General features: G+C 42.5%; 1 protein-coding gene across 1 annotated transcript in view; it reads right to left on the bottom strand.

Moving 5' to 3' along the window:
- Window positions 1–22224, bottom strand: part of MYO18B (myosin XVIIIB) — a 1019172-nt gene that overhangs the window by 803043 nt on the left and 193905 nt on the right. The window contains exon 12 of the mRNA XM_075320057.1: window positions 20742–20805. Coding sequence (XP_075176172.1) covers window positions 20742–20805 — 64 coding nt within the window. The remainder of the gene's footprint in view (window positions 1–20741; window positions 20806–22224) is intronic.

Genomic DNA, 22224 nt, shown 5'->3' with positions numbered 1-22224 from the left:
TGGCGCATCTAGTGGATGCGCCACGTCTGGGGTGCCTGCGGCCTGCTATTTTTAGGCTGTGAAGGCCCAATAACTATGGCCCTTCCCACCCTGAGAATACCAGACCACAGCTGTTGGCTGCTAACCCCCACTGCTTGGTGTTACATTCACTGGCAATGGAAAATCCAGGGAAGCATTTTTTATTTTTTTTGCCAAAAAACTACAAAAAAAGGACGTGAGCTTCGCCATATTTTTGTATGCTAGCCAGGTATAGCAGGCAGGTGCTGGAAGAGTTGGATACAGCGCCAGAAGATGGCGCTTCTATGAAAGTGCCATTTTCTGAGGCGGCTGCAGACTGCAATTCGCAGCAGTGGGGCCCAGAAAGCTCAGGCCAACCTGTGCTGCGGATTCCAATCCCCAGCTGTCTAGTTGTACCTGGCTGGACACAAAAATGGGGCGAAGCCTACGTCATTTGTTTTCTAATTATTTCATGAAATTCATGAAATAATAAAAAAGGGCTTCCCTTTATTTTTGGTTTCCAGCCGGGTACAAATAGGCAACTGGGGGTTGGGGGCAGCCGTAACTGCCTGCTGTACCTGGCTAGCATACAAAAATATGGCGAAGCCCACATAATTTTTTCAGGGGGCAAAAAACTTCTGCATACAGTCCTGGATGGAGTATGCTGAGCCTTGTAGTTCTGCAGCTGCTGTCTGTCTGTATGGAGAAGAGCAGACAGCAGCTGCAGAACTACAAGGCTCAGCATTAGAGATGAGCGAAGTGGTCCCGGTTCGGCTCGAGGCCGGTTCGCCGAACGGGGGTCCCGTTCGAGTTCGGCTCGTCGAACGTTCGACGAACCGAACTCGAACGTATAGGCTAGAATGGGAGGCAATCACAAACACATAAAAATGCATTATAAATGTACACAAAGAGTTAATAAACATTGCCATAACACTTACCGGTCCTCGCGATCCCTTCTGCACTCTGTCTCCTGCCGCTATTCCATCCGATGATCGCTGAATCCTCCCGGTGACCTGCACTGCCAGCAGAGATGCAGGACCTATCGTGACGTCAAAATAGCCATGTGACCAGTCACGTGGCTATTATCTCATTGGCTACAGACTGGTCACATGACTATGACACGTCATGTAGGACCTGCGAGTGCATCTCTCCGGTACACGGTGCACATATGTGTATCGCCGTGTACCGGCGACATGCTCTAGCACACGGTCGACTCCCCGTTCCGTTAGGGACCGGCTGACACAGCCGGTCATTAACGGAGATCGCCGTTGCCATAGCAACGCAGTTAGCGGTGACGTCACCGCTAACCGTGGCTCCGAGAGCACCGTTGCTATGGTAACGCGTCTGTCAGTGTTACCGCTAGCAGCCAGCACTGATCACTCACGGAGTGAAGGCTGCACGCTGCTTCCCGATTGTAGTGATGATTGTAGTGAGGATGAGGTTCCCCAGCCCCAAGTGATGAGCTGGTGAACCTCATCCTTCCTCACTACAATCGTCACTACTACTACACTAGTGATGATTGTAGTGAGGATGGAGGTTCCCCAGCCCCAAGTGATGAGCTGGTGAATCTCATCCTCACTACAATCGTCACTACTACTACACTAGTGATGATTGTAGTGAGGATGGAGGTTCCCCAGCCCCAAGTGATGAGCTGGTGAACCTCATCCTCACTACAATCATCACTACTACTACACTAGTGATGATTGTAGTGAGGATGGAGGTTCCACAGCCCCAAGTGATGAGCTGGTGAATCTCATCCTTCCTCACTACAATCGTCACTACTACTACACTAGTGATGATTGTAGTGAGGATGGAGGTTCCCCAGCCCCAAGTGATGAGCTGGTGAATCTCATCCTCACTACAATCGTCACTACTACTACACTAGAAAGAAAGAAGACAGAAGAGCAGGATTGTGGAGGGCTGACAGGGGGTAATAAAGATGGAGTCTCTAATGTGTCTGTGTATTTATTTCTATTAAAGTATTTTTTCTCTGTGTGGTGTCTTTTTTTTAACCCTTTATTGGAGATTCTTAATGGCCGGGTCAAACGTGCCTGACATTAAGAATCTCTGGCTTAATACTGGCTGGTAAAACAAAGCCAGTATTAACTCATGATTACCCAACAAGCCACCCGGCTCCAGGGCTGTTGGAAGAGTTGGATACAGCGCCAGATGATGGCGCTTCTATGAGAGCGCCATTTTCTGGGACGGCTGCGGATTGAAATCCGCAGCAGAGGCGCCCACAAACCTCGGGCTAACCTGTGCTGCGGATTCCAATCCCCAGCTGCCTAGTTGTACCCGGCTGGACACAAAAATAGGGCGAAGCCCACATCTTTTGTTTTTTAATTATTTCATGAAATAAGTGAAATAATTAAAAAAAACGGGCTTCCCTATATTTTTGGTTCCCAGCCGGGTACAAATAGGCAACTGGGGGTTGGAGGCAGCCCGTGGCTGCCAGCTGTACCTGGCTAGCATACAAAAATATGGCGAAGCCCACGTCATTTTTTTGGTGGGCAAAAAAATTCTGCATACAGTCCTGGATGGAGTATGCTGAGCCTTGTAGTTCTGCAGCTTCTGTCTGCTCTTCTCCATACAGACAGACTGCAGCTGCAGAACTACAAGGCTCAGCATACTCCATCCAGGACTGTATGCAGAAGTTTTTTGCCCCTGAAAAAATCATGTGGGCTTCGCCATATTTTTGTATGCTAGCCAGGTACAGCAGGCAGGTACGGCTGCCCCCAACCCCCAGTTGCCTATTTGTACCCGGCTGGGAACCAAAAATAAAGGGAAGCCCTTTTTTTATTATTTCATGAATTTCAGGAAATAATTAGAAAACAAATGACGTAGGCTTCGCCCCATTTTTGTGTCCAGCCAGGTACAAGTAGGCAGCTGGGGATTGGAATCCGCAGCACAGGTTGGCCTGAGCTTTCTGGGCCCCACTGCTGCGAATTGCAGTCTGCAGCCGCCTCAGAAAATGGCACTTTCATAGAAGCGCCATATTCTGGCGCTGTATCCAACTCTTCCAGCACCTGCCTGCTATACCTGGCTAGCATACAAAAATATGGCGAAGCTCACGTCCTTTTTTTGTAGTTTTTTGGCAAAAAAAATAAAAAATGCTTCCCTGGATTTTCCATTGCCAGTGAAGGTAACACCAAGCAGTGGGGGTTAGCAGCCAGTAGCTGCTTGGATTACCCTTAGCTAGCAATACAAAAAATGCAGCGGGAGCCCATATTTATTTTTTTTAATTATTTATATAAATAACTAAAAATAAAATGGGCTTCCCTGTATTTTGATTGCTGGACATCACAGTGCTGTAAAAATAAATCTTTAAAAAAATGACGTAGCGCTCCGCGGTATTTTTGATTCTCAGCGCAGATAAAGCAGACAGCTATGGGTTGCCACCCCCATCTGCCTGCCGTTACCTTGGTTGGCAATCAAAATACAGGGAAGCCCATTAATTTTTTCTATTTAAAAAATAGTTAAAAAAAAAAAATGACGTTGGGTCCCCCCATTTTTGATAGCCAGCTAGGGTAAAGCAGATGGCTGTAGCCTGAAAACCACAGCTGGCAGCTTTACCGTGGTTGGGGATCCAATGTGGAGGTCCCCTCAGGCTCTTTTTTATAATTATTTTATAAATATTAATAATTACACAAAAAAAGTAGGGTCCCCTCCAAATTGGATCACCAGCCAAGGTAAAGCGGACAGCTGTGGTCTGGTATTCTCAGGGTGGGAAGGTCCATAGTTATTGGGCCTTCACAGCCTAAAAATAGCAGGCCGCAGGCACCCCAGACGTGGCGCATCCACTAGATGCGCCAATCCTGGCGCTTCACCCCAGCTCATCCCGTGCCCTGGTGCAGTGGCAAACGGGGTAATAAATCGGGTTGATACTAGCTGTAAAGTCACCTGAGATCAAGCCCAGCAGTTTGTGATGTCATGGCGTCTATTAGATACCCAAGATCATAAACTGTCAGTACTAACAAAAAAAAAATCGACAAAAGAAATTTATTTGAAAAAACAGTCCCCAAAACATTTCCTCTTTCACCAATTTATTGTAAGAAAAAAAATAAAGGGGTCCCACGACGACTCTGGACCGTCTAGAATATGGGGGGGAGACACTCAGGGAACGTATCCCCCATTTTCTAGGAGTGCGGACCCTTCATGTGAGGAGTGTGGGTGCAATGAATCTGCACTCACTCTCCCCGGGTCCACAGCAGCAGAGTCCATGTCGTAATGGTTGCTACCAAAGCTGCAATGCCCTGCTCATGAGGTAAGGGCATGCCTAATTAGGAGAACTACTGTAGAGGAAGCTCTGCTCACTGGTATATAGGTGCTCAGAGGTAATAATAGATAAAATTAGTGAGTAACCTCGGCACTCTAAATCTCCCAGACTAAGTCAGTAAGTCCCAATGGATAGTAATGCAAAATCACTCTTTATTGGTCCGTATTAAGAACATTTTTTTTTTCATAAGCATATATGTTTTTGTCCAAAACAAGTTACAATTGACGTTTCGGCCTGAGCCTTCGTCAGATTGGACTTATCTGCATGTAATCATGAAAAATGACAATAATCAGTATCACATAAGAGTGAGAGAACAATAACATAAACTCGAACAATGTAGAGGTACAATTGGCATGCAGCAAAAAAATTGCAACACAGCAAGAAATGAAACACATGATACAAATGTCATAATACAGTACAACGACAATATAGTAATGACAAATATGGGGTCAGAGTAGACTTAGACAGCTCTGGTACGAAAGAGATGTCAATCATAAAGTAACATGGGCAGTAGGTGTAGAGCTACAGTATGCATGGCAGAGCTAATGGGTAGACCGACCATAGAAAAAGAACGGTGAAAAAGTGGAGAAAAAGTGGAGAAAAAGTGGAGAAAAAGTGGAGAATAAGTGGAGAATAAGTGGAGAAAAAGTGGAGAAAAAAATGGAGAAAAAGTGGAGAAAAAGTGGAGAAAAAGTGGAGAAAAAGTGGAGAAAAAGTGGAGAAAAAGTGGAGAAAAAGTGGAGAAAAAAATGGAGAAAAAGTGGAGAAAAAGTGGAGAATAAATGGAGAAAAAGTGGAGAAAAAGTGGAGAAAAAAGTGGAGAAAAAGTGGAGAAAAAGTGGAGAAAAAGTGGAGAAAAAGTGGAGAAAAAGTGGAGAAAAAGTGGAGAAAAAGTGGAGAAAAAGTGGAGAAAAAGTGGAGAAAAAAATGGAGAAAAAGTGGAGAAAAAGTGGAGAATAAATGGAGAAAAAGTGGAGAAAAAGTGGAGAAAAAAGTGGAGAAAAAGTGGAGAAAAAGGGGAGAAAAAGTGGAGAAAAAGTGGAGAATAAGTGGAGAATAAGTGGAGAAAAAGTGGAGAAAAAGTGGAGAAAAAGTGGAGAATAAGTGGAGAATAAGTGGAGAATAAGTGGAGAATAAGTGGAGAATAAGTGGAGAATAAGTGGAGAATAAGTGGAGAAAAAGTGGAGAATAAGTGGAGAATAAGTGGAGAATAAGTGGAGAAAAAGTGGAGAAAAAGTGGAGAAAAAGTGGAGAAAAAGTGGAGAAAAAGTGGAGAAAAAGTGGAGAAAAAGTGGAGAAAAAGTGGAGAAAAAGTGGAGCACCCTTTCGTACCTTTCATGTGGCACTAAGGGGTGCTTAGCTTTGTATTTAACCAAAAAAATGAAAAAAAAAAATGACGTAGGGTTCCCCCTAGTTTTGTAGCCAGCTAGGGTAAAGCAGACGGCTGCAGCCTGCAGACCACAGCTGGCAACCTCACCTTGGCTGGTAATCCAAAACTGAGGGCACCCCACGCTGTTATTTTAAATTAAATAAATAATTTAAAAAAAAAAAAACACGTAGGGGTCCCCCAAAATTGGATCACCAGCCAAGGTAAAGCAGACAGCTGGGGCCTGATATTCTCAGACTAGGGAGGTCCATGGTTATTGGACTCTCCCAAGCCTAAAAATAGCAGGCCGCAGCCGCCCCAGAAGTGGCGCATCCATTAGATGCGCCAATCCTGGTGCTTCGCCCCAGCTCATCCCGTGCCCTGGTGCGGTGGCAAACGGGGTAATATATGGGGTTAATACCAGATCTGTAATGTCACCTGGCATCAAGCCCTGGGGTTGGTGAGGTCAGGCGTCTATCAGATACCCGACATCACCAACCCAGTCAGTAATAAAAAAAAATAGACGACAAACACATTTTTATTTGAAAAAACACTCCCCAAAACATTCCCTCTTTAACCAATTTATTAGAAAGAAAAACAAATCCAGGTCTGGTGTAATCCAAGGGGTTGCCATAACGATCCACACTGTCCCAGTCAATGAAGAGCAGGATGTTCCCCATTGGCTGGGAGAGCAGTGCAGTGACCTGAGCTAACATCAATGGGTCAGCCCAGGTCACTGCAGGGCATGACAAGTGCTGCTGTCAGCGAGGTACATTACCTGCGCTGATCTCCAGCACACTGACAGCCCCTGTCACTGAGGTCAATGACCGGCGCCTTCACATCAAGTATCGCGAGAGGTCCGTGACGTCACCGCCAGTGTCAGTCTCGGGTCGGAAGCGATAGGTGATGTGACAAGCGGCGGCCATGGAGGACAGTGACAGCGCTGAGGTCGGGATGGCGGGACTTCATCACCGCAGGTAAGCCGAGCGGGGGGGTTGCATGTGTGAGAGTGTGTGTGTGTGTGCGTGTGTGTATATGTATGTATACATGCCGCGGGCAGGAGGGGGCGGAGCGAGCTGAGCGGGAAGTGTGGGCTTCCTGCACGTAACTAAGATAAACATCGGGTTACTAACCAAAGCGCTTTGCTTGGATACCCGATGTTTATCTTGGTTACCAGCTTGTGGCAGGCTGCCAGCTGGCTCCTGCACACTGTAGCTGTAAAAAGCCCTGCTTTTTGCTGCTAGAACCGTTCTCGAACGTATCTAGAACTATCGAGCTTTTGCAAAAAGCTCGAGTTCTAGTTCGATCTCGAACAGCCCCAAAAATCACTCGAGCCCCGAACTGGAGAACCTCGAACCGCGAACCGCGCTCAACTCTACTCAGCATACTCCATCCAGGACTGCATGCAGAAGTTTTTTGCCCACCAAAAAAATGACGTGGGCTTCGCCATATTTTTGTATGCTAGCCAGGTACAGCAGGCAGCCACGGGCTGCCTCCAACCCCCAGTTGCCTATTTGTACCCGGCTGGAAACCAAAAATATAGGGAAGCCCGTTTTGTTTAATTATTTCACTTATTTCATGAAATAATTAAAAAACAAATGACGTGGGCTTCGCCCCATTTTTGTGTCCAGCCAGGTACAACTAGGCAGGTGGGGATTGGAATCCGCAGCACAGGTTAGCCCAAGGTTTCTGGGCGCCTCTGCTGCGAATTGCAGTCCGCAGCCGCCCCAGAAAATGGCGCCTTCATAGAAGCGCCATCATCTGGCGCTGTATCCAACTCTTCCAACAGCCCTGAAGCCGGGTGGCTTGTTGGGTAATAATGAGTTAATACTAGCTTTGTTTTACTAGCTAGTATTAAGCCAGAGCCATTAAGAATCTCCAATAAAGGGTTTAAAAAAAGACACCACACAGAGAAAAAATACTTTAATAGAAATAAATACACAGACACATTAGAGACTCCATCTTTATTACCCCCTGTCAGCCCTCCACGATCCATGGTCTTCTGTCTTTTTCGTTCAACAAATGCAGCTCTGCTCCATCACTGCTGCATCACAGCAGCGTGCAGCCTTCCCTCCGTGAGTGATCAGTGCTGATGGCTGTCAGCGGTAACAGCGGTAACGCTGACAGACGCGTTACCATAGCAACGGTGCTCCCGAAGCCGCGGTTAGCGGTGACGTCACCGCTAACTGCGTTGCTATGGCAACGGTGATCTCCGTTAATGCCCGGCTGGGTCAGCCGGTCCCTAACGGAACGGGGAGTCGACAGTGTGCTAAAGCATGTCGCCGGTACACGGCGATACACAAATGTGCACCGTGTACCGGAGAGATGCACTCGCAGGTCCTACATGACGCGCCATAGTCATGTAACCAGTCTGTAGCAAATGAGATAATAGCCACGTGACTGGTCACATGTCTATTTTGACGTCACGATAGGTCCTGCATCACTGCTGGCAGTGCTGGTCACCGGGAGGATTCAGCGATCATCGGATGGAATAGCGGCAGGAGACAGAGTGCAGGAGGGATCGCGGGGACCGGTAAGTGTTATGGCAATGTTTATTAACTGTTTGTGTACATTTATCATGCATTTTTATGTGTTTGTGATTGCCTCCCATTACATCCTATAGGTTCGAGTTTGGTTCCTCGAACGTTCGACGAACCGAACTCGAACGAGACCTCCGTTCGGCGAACCGAACTCGAGCCGAACCACGGCCAGTTTGCTCATCTCTACTCAAGAATAACATGAATATAAGTGCCGCTGGGCATTCCCACCACCGCACTAAGGAGACCATCCGTAAATAAACTCACTGTACATTAATTTAATTAATGACCATCATGGATGTCCAGCGCTGCTAAAGATCGCGGTTGTTTAACCTGTTATACCTCACTGCACGCTCCAACAGCAGCTGCCTATAATCACACTCTCAGATCGGGTGTCAGCGTGGGTCGTGCTGTGAGTCCGACAGGATGCTCACCATACATGCAGCTGCTATCGGTCACAGTCTGTAACCCGATGAAAAAAAGCTAGACTACAGTTTGCAAAAATGTACATGAGTAAGCCAAAATCCTTGGGAAAGCATCTTGTGACCAAGATAGAGCTTTTTGGTAAAGCACATCACTCTACTGTTTACTGAAAATGGAATGGGGCCTACAAAAAAAGAACACAGTGCCTACAGTCAAATATGGTTGAGGTTCAAAGATGCTTTGGGTTTATATTTATGCCTCTGACACTGGGTGCCTTCATTATGTGCAAGGTATTATGAAATGTGAAGATTACCAAAGGATTTGGGAATTAATGAAATGCCCAGTGTCAGAAAGCTGGGTTTGCATCCTAGGTCACGGGTCTTCCAGCATGACAATGACCCAAATCATACTTTAAGAAGAATCCAGAATTGTATGGGAAAAATAAAGAGCTGGAGAGTTCTGAAGTGAACTTCTACATCCCATTCAAAACCTGTGCAGAGATCTTAAAAGTGCTGTTGAGAGAAGACGCCTTCAATTAGGAGAGACGTGGAGCAGTATGCAAAAGAAGAGTGGTCCATAATTCCAGGTGAGAGGTGTAAGAAGCTTGTTCATGGTTATAGGAAACGATTGATTGTAGTTATTTATTGCAAAGGTTGTGCAACCAAATATTAAGTTGAGGGTGCCTACAATTTTGTCTGACCGATTTTTAAGGTTTTGTGTGAAATTATGTCCAATTTAATTTTTTGGGGGTGTTTTGTGTGTTGCTCCTATACACACAAAGAAAATAAACAAGTGTATAACAAAAATTTGTGTAATTGCAAACATTTTCTGGGAAAAACACATCATTTTCTGGAACAATTTCAACGGTGCCAATGCTTTTTGCCATAACTGTATGTGCAAATCCTATTAAACAAATAAAAACCTGGAAAGGCAGGGAAAATACTTTATTTTATTATCTGATCATCAGATGTGTATCTAGTACATTACTACAGTTATAAAATTTGTCATGAAACTGATTCAATATAATAAAAAAAGTTTTAAAAATGTATGGTTTTTTTTTTCTTTTAAGTCCAACAAATGACTTCCCTCAGGCACAGATTTTTTTCTTCATCTTTTATTAGCTTCTAAGGACATATCAATATTCTGTACAATATAAAATATCCGGAATTTATATGTCAGACTTATTTTCATAAAGAAAAAATAATATAAAAGTCATGATAAACGATAGCAACATAAGATTGCATTCTACATTGTGTAAACAATGTGCAAACTAAAAACAAGCTAAGGGTACCGTCACACTTTAGCAACGCTCCAGCGATCCCACCAGCGATCTGACCTGGTCAGGATCGCTGGTGCGTTGCTACATGGTCGTTGGGGAGCTGTCAATCAGGCAGATCTCACCAGCGACTAATGACCAGCCCCCAGCGACGTGTGGAAGCAATGCTGAGCTTGGTAACTTAGGTAAATATCGGGTAACCAAGTGCTTGGTTACCCGATATTTACCTTGGTTGCCAGCGCAAACCGCTTAGCGCTGGCTCCCTGCACTCGTAGCCAGAGTACACATCGGGTTAATAAGCAAACCGCTTTGCTTATTTACCCGATGTGTACTCCAGCTACGTGTGCAGGAAGCAGGGAGCCGGCACTGGCAGCCTGAGAGTGGCGGACGCTAGTAACCAAGGTAAATATCGGGTAACCAAGCAAAGCACTTCGCTTGGTTACCCGATATTTACCTTGGTTACAGCTTACCGCATGCTGCCAGAAGCCGGCTCCCTGCTCCCTGCACATTCAGATCGTTGCTCTCTCGCTGTCAAACACAGCGATGTGTGCTTCACAGCAAGAGAGCAACGTCCAAAAAATAAACCAGAGCAGTGTGTAACGAGCAGCGATTTCACAGCAGGGGCCAGATCGCTGCTCAGTGTCACACACAGCGAGATCGCTAATGAGGTCACTGGTGCGTCACAAAAACCGTGACTCAGCAGCGATCTCGCTAGCGATCTCGCTATGTGAGAAGTACCCCTAAGGTCCCTAATTTATAGACAATAACGATCTTTGGAACCTGCCTATCTCGGTGGGATCAGACGACTATTTAATGTGCATCTCAATTGTTTGCCAAAGAATTATGTTGGAGCAGAGAAGGATCTGGCCTGCTAGATTTCAATGACTGAACTTTTTAACCAGTGTTGAGACAAAGTTCTGGCAGCAGCTCTCTCATAGAGAACACTCGGCCTAACTATGTTGTAGGGGGGTGAAGAGAAATATTTGTCAACTCTCATACATGGCCAACTTCAGCCAAAAAAAACTGCAACTTTATTAAGCCTGCTTGGACACTGTTTTCTGGGTAGCTAATATTACATGCTGGGGTGCAAAGCATCAGGGTGGGGGAAATAGATGACAGTGGACAAAATTGTGCTGGTCACATGCTCCTGACTGTTGATTACCCTTTCATTAGATAAACAATGGAAAGAGACAGTAGCTTCAACGGATTGGTCAGTAGTAAAGATGAGAGAAAACTTGGAGGTTCGGATCGCCAAATACTTTCGAATCTTAAGCCCGCTTTACACGCTGCAATGTATCTTACAATGTGTCGGCGGAGTCACGTCGTAAGTGACGCACATCCGGCATTGTAAGTACATTGCAGTGTGTGACAGGTACGTGCGATTGCGATTGAACGTTAAAAAGTTCATCGCATACACATCGTACCTGTCTCTAGAATTGCACGTCAGATTGTTCATCGTACACGGGGTAGCACACATCGCAGTGTGTGACACCCCGGGAACGATGAACAGATCTTACCTACGTCCTGCGGCTCCCGGCCCACAATGCGGAAGGAAGGAGGTGGGCGGGATGTTTATGTCCTGCTTAGCTCCGCCCCTCCACTTCTATTGGCCGGCTGCCGTGTGACGTCGCTGTGACGCCGAACGTCCCTCCCACTCCAGGAAGTGGACGTTCGCCGCCCACAGCGAGGTCGTATGGATGGGTAAGTACGTGTGACGGGGGTTACTCGTATGTGCGGCACGTTCAACAAATTGAACGTGCCACGTATACGATGGGGGCGTTGCAAATCGCATACGAAATTGTATGCGAAATTGCAACATGTAAAGCAGGCTTTAGATAAGATTTAGTTTGTGACCCTAACTTGAATGGAGCCTCCATGGAAGTCAGTAATTGGACAGTTTGTTTCACCACCCACATGCTGCCAGCCATAAGCAGAACACTTCCAGGGGAGGATGGGCAGAGTTTTTTTTAAATAAAAATACATTTTGTTTGTGTGTGCACAATACATTTCATCACGCTGATTTTACCCCAAATGTGAGCCATTCAAAAACTGCGCGCGGCTCGTACAGTGCTGAGCATCACTCATACCCAAGCACAGCGCTGCTCGAATGAGTGGTTTGCACTTGTAACTCACTTGAACTTCGAACCCGAACCACGAACCTCAGGTTCACTCATCTCCAGACAGTAGTAATTAGAATAAATAGTAATTGGTAGCAATTGTCTGATTATATTGTACCTTAAAAAGGGTCAATTTGTAAAGATTTATCACTCATTTACAGGATAGATGACATATGTATGATATCTGACTACAAGCTAAGACCCCCAAGGAAGGGCTCAAGCGAGGGCCCAACGTCTTCTATGTGAATGTAGTGTTTTTAAGTGTTAAATTTCAAATTGGACTTTTGGGACCCCTATTCTTGAGAGCAGCAGGACTTTCAGTGGTCAGACCCCTCGGTGTTACTATATGTATTACTCATCGTATAGGGAGGGGATGTAAGATGTTTATGAAGCAACTCTTTTAAAGTTTAGTCACAAAAAATGTAAGTAGAAAAGAGAATGGGATTCACTTGACATATACCACAGGTTATTGAAACCGCATAGTATAGGAAATGAAAGCAACAAAGTTGAAACAACTACTCCGGAAAAAGCCAACGATGTCCTATATTGTCAATTGCTGCTTGTTATAAAAAGATGATCTATTTGTATAACAAGACCCAAGTCACCATAAGTACAGGAAAACAGCAGAACCGAGCAAATAAGACACTAGACTGAGATAATGCAGAGAAGAAAGGAACAGACAAGATATTCACGACACCACAACTACCTTTATCAGTGTAGGTCGCAGGTTAAGGGCAACCACATTGTGTTACTGATGGGAAGAACTTAAGAAGCCATGCGATTCTGATAAGCAGCAGGTGCTGGGCAGACAAGATTGCTTTCCATCAACAATTGGTATTTTATCACGTTGAAGTCATCGAGATAGCAAAATGAAGACAGAATCGGCTTTATTTTCATTTGCTGTATTTTACTAGAATGAAATTGTGCAACAGTCACACTGCTTGGATCAGATATGTGATCCAATTTCTTGGGAAAAATGTAAAAAAAAATGGAATACATGTAAAAATAATAGAATGGAATATATTTTTTCTCACCAGAAAGAACATACCACAGTATGGATCAGCTATGCATATACAATAAAATACCATCAGTCTCAGGTTCTGTATATGAAGACCAATATAGACATACAGTATGTGGCATACATTAGAATTTTAAAGGGAAGGGGAAGCTATCACCACAAAGTGACCTATTGTTTAAGCCAAGTTTTTTGTTTTGCCTCTAGTTTTTTCTTTAATTTAATATATCTATATATATATATATATATATATATATATACACACACACACACACACACACGGTGTATATATATATATATATATATATATATATATATAATGAAAAGGTTTGGGCACCCTTATTAATGTTAACCTTTTTTCTTTATAACAATTTGGGTTTTTGCAACAGCTATTTCAGTTTCATATATCTAATAACTGATGGACTGAGTAATATTTCTGTATTAAAATGAGGTTTATTGTACTAACAGAAAATGTGCAATCCGCATTTAAACAAAATTTGACTGGTACAAAAGTATGGACACCCTTATCAATTTCTTGATTTGAACACTCCTAACTACTTTTTACTGACTTACTGAAGCACTAAATTGGTTTTGTAGCCTCAATGAGCTTTGAACTTCATAGGCAGGTGTATCCAATCATGAGAAAAGGTATTTAAGGTGGCCACTTGCAAGTTGTTCTCCTATTTTAATCTCCTATGAAGAGTGGCATCATGGGCTCCTCAAAACAACTCTCAAATGATCTGAAAACAAAGATTATTCAACATAGTTGTTCAGGGGAAAGATACAAAAATTTGTCTCAGAGATTTAAACTGTCAGTTTTCACTGTGAGGAACATAGTAAGGAAATGGAAGAACACAGGTACAGTTCTTGTTAAGCCCAGAAGTGGCAGGCCAAGAAAAATATCAGAAAGGCAGAGAAGAAGAATGGTGAGAACAGTCAAGGACAATCCACAGACCACCTCCAAAGACCTGCAGCATCATCTTGCTGCAGATGGTGTCAATGTGCATCGGTCAACAATACAGCGCACGTTGCACAAGGAGAAGCTGTATGGGAGAGTGATGCAAAAGAAGCCATTTCTGCAAGCACGCCACAAAAAGAGTCGCCTGAGGTATGCAAAAGCACATTTAGACAAGTCAGTTACATTTTGGAAGAAGGTCCTGTGGACTGATGAAACAAAGATTGAGTTGTTTGGTCATACAAAAAGGCGTTATGCATGGAGGCAAAAAAACACAGCATTCCAAGAAAAGCACTTGCTACTCACAGTAAAATTTGGTGGAGGTTCCATCATGCTTCGGGGCTGTGTGGCCAATGCCGGCACCGGGAATCTTGTTAAAGTTGAGGGTCGCATGGAATCAACTCAGTATCAGCAGATTCTTGACAATAATGTGCAAGAATCAGTGACAAAGTTGAAGTTACGCAGGGGATGGATATTTCAGCAAGACAATGATCCAAAACACCGCTCCAAATCTACTCAGGCATTCATGCAGAGGAGCAATTACAATGTTCTAGAATGGCCATCCCAGTCCCCAGACCTGAATATCATTGAACATCTGTGGGATGATTTGAAGCGGGCTGTCCATGCTCGGCGACCATCAAACTTAACTGAACTGGAATTGTTTTGTAAACAGGAATGGTCAAATATACCTACATCCAGGATCCAGGAACTCATTAAAAGCTACAGGAAGTGACTAGAGGCTGTTATTTTTGCAAAATGAGGATCTACAAAATATTAATGTCACTTTTATGTTGAGGTGCCCATACTTTTGCACTGGTCAAATTTTGTTTAAATGCGGATTGCACATTTTCTGTTAGTACAATAAATCTCATTTCAATCCAGAAATATTACTCAGTCCATCAGTTATTAGATATATGAAACTGAAATAGCTGTTGCAAAAACCCAAATTGTTAGAAAGAAAAAAGGTTAACATTAATAGGGGTGCCCAAAATTTTTCATATGACTGTATATATATATATATATATATATATATATATATACACATAGAGAGAGAGAGAGATATGAATATATATATATATATATATATATATATATATATATATATATATATATATATGTATACAGTATATTATATATCTATATACAGTACAGACCAAAAGTTTGGACACACCTTCTCCTTCAAAGAGTTTTATTTCTTTTCGGGACTCTGAAAATCGAAGATTCACATTGAAGGCATCAAAACTATGAATTAAAACATGTGGAATGAAATACTTAATAAAGCGTGAAACAACTGAAATTATGTCTTATGTTCTAGGTTCTTCAAAGTAGCCACCTTTTGCTTTGATTACTGCTTTGCACACTCTTGGCATTCTCTTGATGACCTTCAAGAGGTAGTCACCGGAAATGGTCTTCCAACAGTCTTGAAGGAGTTGCCAGAGTGCTTAGCACTTGTTGGCCCTTTTGCCTTCACTCTGTGGTCAAGCTCACCCCAAACCATCTCGATTGGGTTCAGGTCTGGTGACTGTGGAGGCCAGGTCATCTGGCGTAGCACCCTATCACTCTCCTTCTTAGTAAAATAGCCCTTACACAGCCTGGAGGTGTGTTTGGGGTCATTGTCCTGTTGAAAATTAAATGATGGTCCAACTAAACGCAAATTGGATGGAATAGCATAACGCTGCAAGATGCTGTGGTAGGTATGCTGGTTCTGTATGCCTTCAATTTTGAATAAATCCCCAACAGTGTCACGAGCAAAGCACCCCCACACCATCAGACCTTCTCCTCCATGCTTCACGGTGGGAACCAGCCATGTAGAGTCCATCCGTTCACCCTTTCTAAAAAGACATGGTGGCTGGATCGAAAGATCTCAAATTTGGACTCATCAGACCAAAGCACAGATTTCCATTGGTCTAATGTCCAATCCTTGTGTTCTTTAGCCCAAACATGTCTCTTCTGATTGTTGCCTGTCCTTAGCAGTGGTTTCCTAGCAGCTGTTTTACCATAAAGGCCTGCTGCACAAAGTCTCCTTTTAACAGTTATTCTAGAGATGTGTCTGCTGCTAGAGGTGCTGAGCAGTGTGGTTCTCTAGGTAGTGGTCTCTGAAATTGTCAAACTGCCTTCAGGTAGTCTAAAGGTACCGTAACACTAAGCGACGCTCCAGCGATCCCACCAGCAACCTGACCTGGCAGGGATCGCTGGAGCGTCGCTACACGGGATGCTGGTGAGCTGTCACACAGGCAGATCTCACCAGCAACCAGTGACCAGTCCCCAGCCAGCAGCGACACGTGGAAGCGATGCTGCGCTTGGTAACTAAGGTAAATATCGGGTAACCAACCCGATATATACCTTGGTTACCAGCGCACACCGCTTAACACTGGCTCCCTGCACTCCTAGCCAGAGTATACATCGGGTTAATTACCCAATGTGTAGTCTCGCTATGTGTGCAGGCAGCAGGGAGCCGGCACTGACAGCGTGAGAGCGGCGGACGGTGGTAACGAAGGTAAATATCGGGTAACCAAGGAAAGGGTTTCTTGGTTACCCGATATTTACATTGGTTACCAGCATCCGCAAAAGCCGGCACCTGCTGCCTGCACATTTAGTTGTTGCTCTCTCGCTGTCACACACAGCGATGTGTGCTTCACAGCGGGAGAGCAACAGCTAAAAAATGGTCCAGGACATTCAGCAACAACCAGCGACCTCACAGCAGGGGCCAGGTTGTTTCTGGATGTCACACACAGCAACATCACTAGCAACATCGCTGCTACATCACAAAAGTCGTGCCTCAGAAGCGATGTTGCTAGCGATGTTGCTTAGTGTGACGGTACCTTAATGCTTCTGTTTTTTTCCCCCTCTTTTCCCTGCTTGGCAGGACTGTATGATGTCTAATGGGGTTATACTGACCTGAATGCGGGCAATTTACATATGGGGAATTCCTATTTAAACAATTTGACACAGAACCTTGTGTCTATATATGTGACACTTGTATTGTTTCCTCTGTGTATTGTAATTTCATGGCACATTCACTTTAAAATTGGAAATTACAGCCTGCCTTGCCCTTGCCGGACTGTCAATTTGTAATACTATGCTTGGTATATCCAATTGATTATATAATATACTCCTCCTGACCACTCGTATGCACTAACCTATTTACCACACTGCTCCAGGATTTTTTCTGTATTTTTAAGGGGTACAAACTTTTAACTGTGTCTTTTGATATCCATCTCTGATCATGTGATGAACTTATGATGTTTGCCAGTATTATATTAATAAATTTGTAATTTTTTGGATTTATTTGTGTCTTTCTGATATATATATATATACATATATATATATATATATATATATATTTTTATATATATATATATATATATATATATATATATTACGATGCAGGTCTAATGTAGGTTTAATAAAAAACTCTTCTGCTTGTTGCCTGTCATTAGCAGTGGTTTCCTAACAGCTATTTTACCATGAAGGCCTGCTGCACAAAGTCTCCTGTAAACAGTTGTTCTACAAATGAGAAGGTGTGTCCAAACTTTTGGTCTGTACTGTACAAAAACGCGCAAAAACGCCGCGAAAAACGCACTGTGTGAACTTACCCTTATTGTGTCCATAGAGCATTCCACGGAAAATGGCATTTCCTAATATACCATGAACTTTAGTGACTTTCCAATTAATACTTGTTCTAGCTATCAAACGGCAATATAGTATATACAGTGACAGTAGAGAAATGGGTAACAAGCTATGGGGTACTTTTATCATAGATATTATAGGGAGATGTATATATTAGGCAATGTTCCTTAAAAAAAATACATCATCTCACTATGCAAACTTTTTTCTTTTTACAAAATTGTGGATTTTCTTAGACAATAAAATAGCAATAACACAATTGATATCTGTGTAATCCTAGTGACGTAGACAATCATATTTCTAGGTCATTTTTATTGTATAATGAACACTATAAAAATAAAAGGCAGAAATTAAAGGCGGAATTAAGGTTTTTTTCACCATTTCACTACACGTGAACTTTTTTTTACCATTTTCCTTTCATTTATATATACTATGTATGGTAAAATTCAAAAATACATCTTGTCCTTGAAAGAAGTCTTCATATATCCATGTCAATGCAAAATAAAAAAAAATAAAAAGTTCTGGCTTTTTAAAGGGAATCCGTCACCAGGTTTTTGCAGCCCAATCTGAGAGCAGCATAATGTAGATACAGAGACCCTGATTCCAGCAATGTATCACTTATTGAGCTGTTTGCTGTCATTTTGATAAAATCCATGTTTTTTCTGCTGCAGATCTAGCAGTTATACAGAACTCATGAGTATGCTGGATTACCTGCAGCAGGCCAAGTAGTCCTCTATTGATAATCTACTGCTGATTAAATCGTGATTTTATAAAAACTACACTAAAGAGCCCAGTAAGTGACGCATTGCTGGAATTAGGATCTCTGCCCCTACATTATGCTGCTTTCAGATTAGGTGGGAAAAACCTTGTGACAAATTCCCTTTAAAAAGGGAGAGGAAAAAAAATGTAAATGCAAAAACAAAAATTATGTGAAATCACAGCAAGCGCTGTATGACATTATAAATAATACTCAGCATAGTTGTATGGCTACTCTGCACAACAAAGCCCTTCCAAGTTGTTGGAATTTTGCCTAGTGACCATCACAGAGGCTCCTGCGATCCATACGGACTGGCAAAACAAATTAGCAATGAACCCAATGGCATAACCTGATATTTGTGGACCTCAATGCAAAATCTCCACCAGTGCCCACAATTATGATGGTTTTGGTCTTCTCGTATGGGACAAAAGAACCTTTTGGCCACCATAGGCTCCACGGCCAGGGTACAACTGCAATCCCTGCACCCTGTATAGTTACGCCAATGAATGAGCCTGCTTTAGTACGCTGAATTCTGTATCGGCATCTCTTCCTGACAGGTATTTGAAGAGCGGTTCCAGCTATTTAGTGCCTTGTCATGTGAGATGATCACGCACAGAAATAATTCTGAGTGACTAGGAGAGTCAAGAAGGAAATTTTTTTTGCAAGAGCAGCTCTAGGCAGTTGAGCTGTCTTTCATGCTACATTTACTAACAACCTTTCACATGAATCATTTCACACATTAACAGGTTTTATTGCTTATCCTTTGCCTATAGCACCTATAAACTCCTCATTGGACGGGTTTAAGGCCGCCACACATGGAGCAAGATTGATTCAATATTATGCGTGCGCGTCTGACATACCGTACATTGCAACATTTCATAATGCTCCGCATCTACCCTGCAAATTTATACTTTCTCCTCCTGCCGCCAGATAATATGAAATAAACAGTCTTTGGGAAAAAAACAGATTTAAGTGCTATGAATAAATATAAATAAATATATATATGTGTGTGCATATATATATATATATATATATATATGTATCTGTGTGTATATATAGTGTATATATATATATATATATATATATATATAGCTTCAAGAAGAACCTCAATACCCACCTCTGCCAACAAGCCTACAACCTACAATAGCTCTCAGTCCAGTACATTACTGTGTAACCAGCTCTGTCCTCACCTAATGTACCATCACCCATTCCCTGTAGACTGTGAGCCCTCGCGGGCAGGGTCCTCTCTCCTCCTATACCAGTCTGTTTTGTACTGTTAATGATTGTTGTACGTATACCCTCTTTCACTTGTAAAGCGCCATGGAATATATATATATATATATATATATATATATATATACACACACCGGTTTCTCCAGAATTGTGAAATCTGCTTATAAACAGTTAAATCCTAATATTCTGTTTTTACTATGATCCAAGTAAAGGAGTTGTAGAAAGGTTTAATGTTGCCTTGCTGAGCAAGAATAGACAATCCAGGAAAACTTAAAAGTGATTTAATATGCAACACGTTTCGGAGGTTGCATCTCCTTTAGCGACAATCGCATCATGGATGGGATTGTATCTGAAGAAGGAGATGGAATCTTCGAAACGCGTCACACATTAAATCACTTTCAAGATTTCATGAATTTTCTCTTCTTGCACGGCATTAACCCTTTCTACAATGCCTTTACTTGGATTTAGATGTGGGGCTGCAATAACAGCCATGATATTATGCCCTCATAAGTGATTGTGACTCTCACAACCCATCAAGCCGAGCAATACCTGAGTTATTCTCAGGTTTTCTACTCGGCTAAGACCCTATTTTTGAGCTTCTTTGTCATCCAGACAGTTTTCTCTAGTTTTTACTATGTTGAATCAGCGTGATAGGATACAAATAGTTTTTTTGTATTGACCCAAATATTAATAGAAGAAAATACTGTGTCATGTCTCAACGCTCAATAAGAAATATTATTAGGTAATTTAATCAGTGTATATAAATTATATTGTAGGGGAATATTTCTGCCTATAACTAACTATGAGATTGGGCTATTTTTTATGAACATTTAATACAGTTTGTGTAGCTTGGTATATTTTGATCAGGGCAGGCTGAACTGCAATCCTTGCTTATAATAATCTATATGAAATATGAACGTTTGGATATACTTATTAATTCTTTGAATTAACAAAATATTTGAGATTTTATTTATTATTTTATAGGGTGGAGATGGATCCAGGTTATTGTATATTGAATATGTGCAGTATATCTAGTAACCTCAGTCTACACATTGGGGGAGGAGATCAATCAAATCTTCACACATGGTTTGCAAATGAAAAAAATATTTGGACCTAAACCAGTGACAATATATATTTACATACAAAAAAAAAAGGTTCCTACCTTCACGCATGGCTCAATCCCGAAGAAGTGGCAGTCTACCATCTGGTGCAGGTTCAGCTCTGACCTGGGCACAGTTAAGGTCACAATTACAATGTGCATTGACTACAATCAAGTTAATCTTTATAAAGTGCTTTTTATTTTGTTATATGCAATAGTACACCTCATCAAATGGAAATATGAAGATCTAGAATAATGACAACGGTGTTACCTATGTAGCTTATCCTAAAGAGAGCGTATACAATTCCACCGCCTTCACATAATGATGTAAAAAAGAAGAAAGAAATAATAAAATATAATTTATCTCCTTCATGAACATGTCATGATATCGTGTCCTGCAGAGCATCACGTCAATGTATAGAGTACATTACTATGACCCAGCGTTGTGCAGACCTGTCACTGAGCAATGATATGCTGAAGATCGACGCTGTCCCATGGCATCGTGTGATAGAAAGATCCTGCTCTCCTGGGCGGCTTATCTACAGTCTTATACTTTTATTTCATCATTTCTAGGTCAGAAGGTTTCCATTCCTTTGTACCCTTATCGCATTTCTCATTCTTCAGCAACATACACTATGTTTTTGGTTCATATGTGTGACCTTTATTTAGTTTCTATTTTTATTTTTTTTGTAGAGACAATTTGCTTTGACTTTTTGGTGTGTGATAATAACAAGGCTTTATCATCAGAAGAAGAAACCACATGGAAAAGGGAAAATAACAGAACAAAATATTCAGAAATGTGTTAGTTCTCAGCACCCTAGAGATTAGATTTACATCCTAGTTTTCTTTAACCCCTTTTTGCCAAGATAGACTTTTTTCAGTAAATTGTAGACTACTATTTTGTTATCAACACAACCAGTAGCAGCTGTCTGTAGATTAGCCAGTGGATTAACATTGACTAAATCTGCCAATTTTGGTAAAACCAGTGAAAGATCTTAAAGAGGGTTTGAAGGGAACATGTCAGGTGCAATATGCACCCAGAACCACAAGCAGTTCTGGGTGCATATTCAAAGTCACAAGGGCATGATTTCCCCTGGCTAGCCAGCCCCCTTTGCATGTTAGTATGCCCCTATGGGCGTGCTAACATGCTAATGAAGGCGCAGCAACAGAGGATAGTCGCTTTCATCTCTATGCTGCTATTGCGTCCAAGTCCTGAATTTTCGCTCAGTGTGCATGATCCCGGACTTTCGGTCATATGCATTACATGGGTTTGAAGCAGGGACTCGTACACCCGGCTTCATAGTGTGCATGACCACCAGATGTACGAGTCCTGGCTTCAAACCCATGTAGTGCACATGACCGAAAGTCCGGGATCATGCACACTGAGCCGAAATCAAGGACTCGGACACGATGGCAGTAGAGAGATGAGCGCGACCATCCCCTGATGCTGCACATTCATCAGCATGTTAGCATGCCCACAGAGGCATATGTAGCACCCCTGAACTCATCAGGGCACTACAAAGTACTGTATATCACTAAAGAAGCA

Source organism: Anomaloglossus baeobatrachus, chromosome 1, assembly GCF_048569485.1.
Source record: "Anomaloglossus baeobatrachus isolate aAnoBae1 chromosome 1, aAnoBae1.hap1, whole genome shotgun sequence".
NCBI lineage: Eukaryota > Metazoa > Chordata > Amphibia > Anura > Aromobatidae > Anomaloglossus > Anomaloglossus baeobatrachus.
This window is presented reverse-complemented; position numbering and strand designations above follow the sequence as displayed.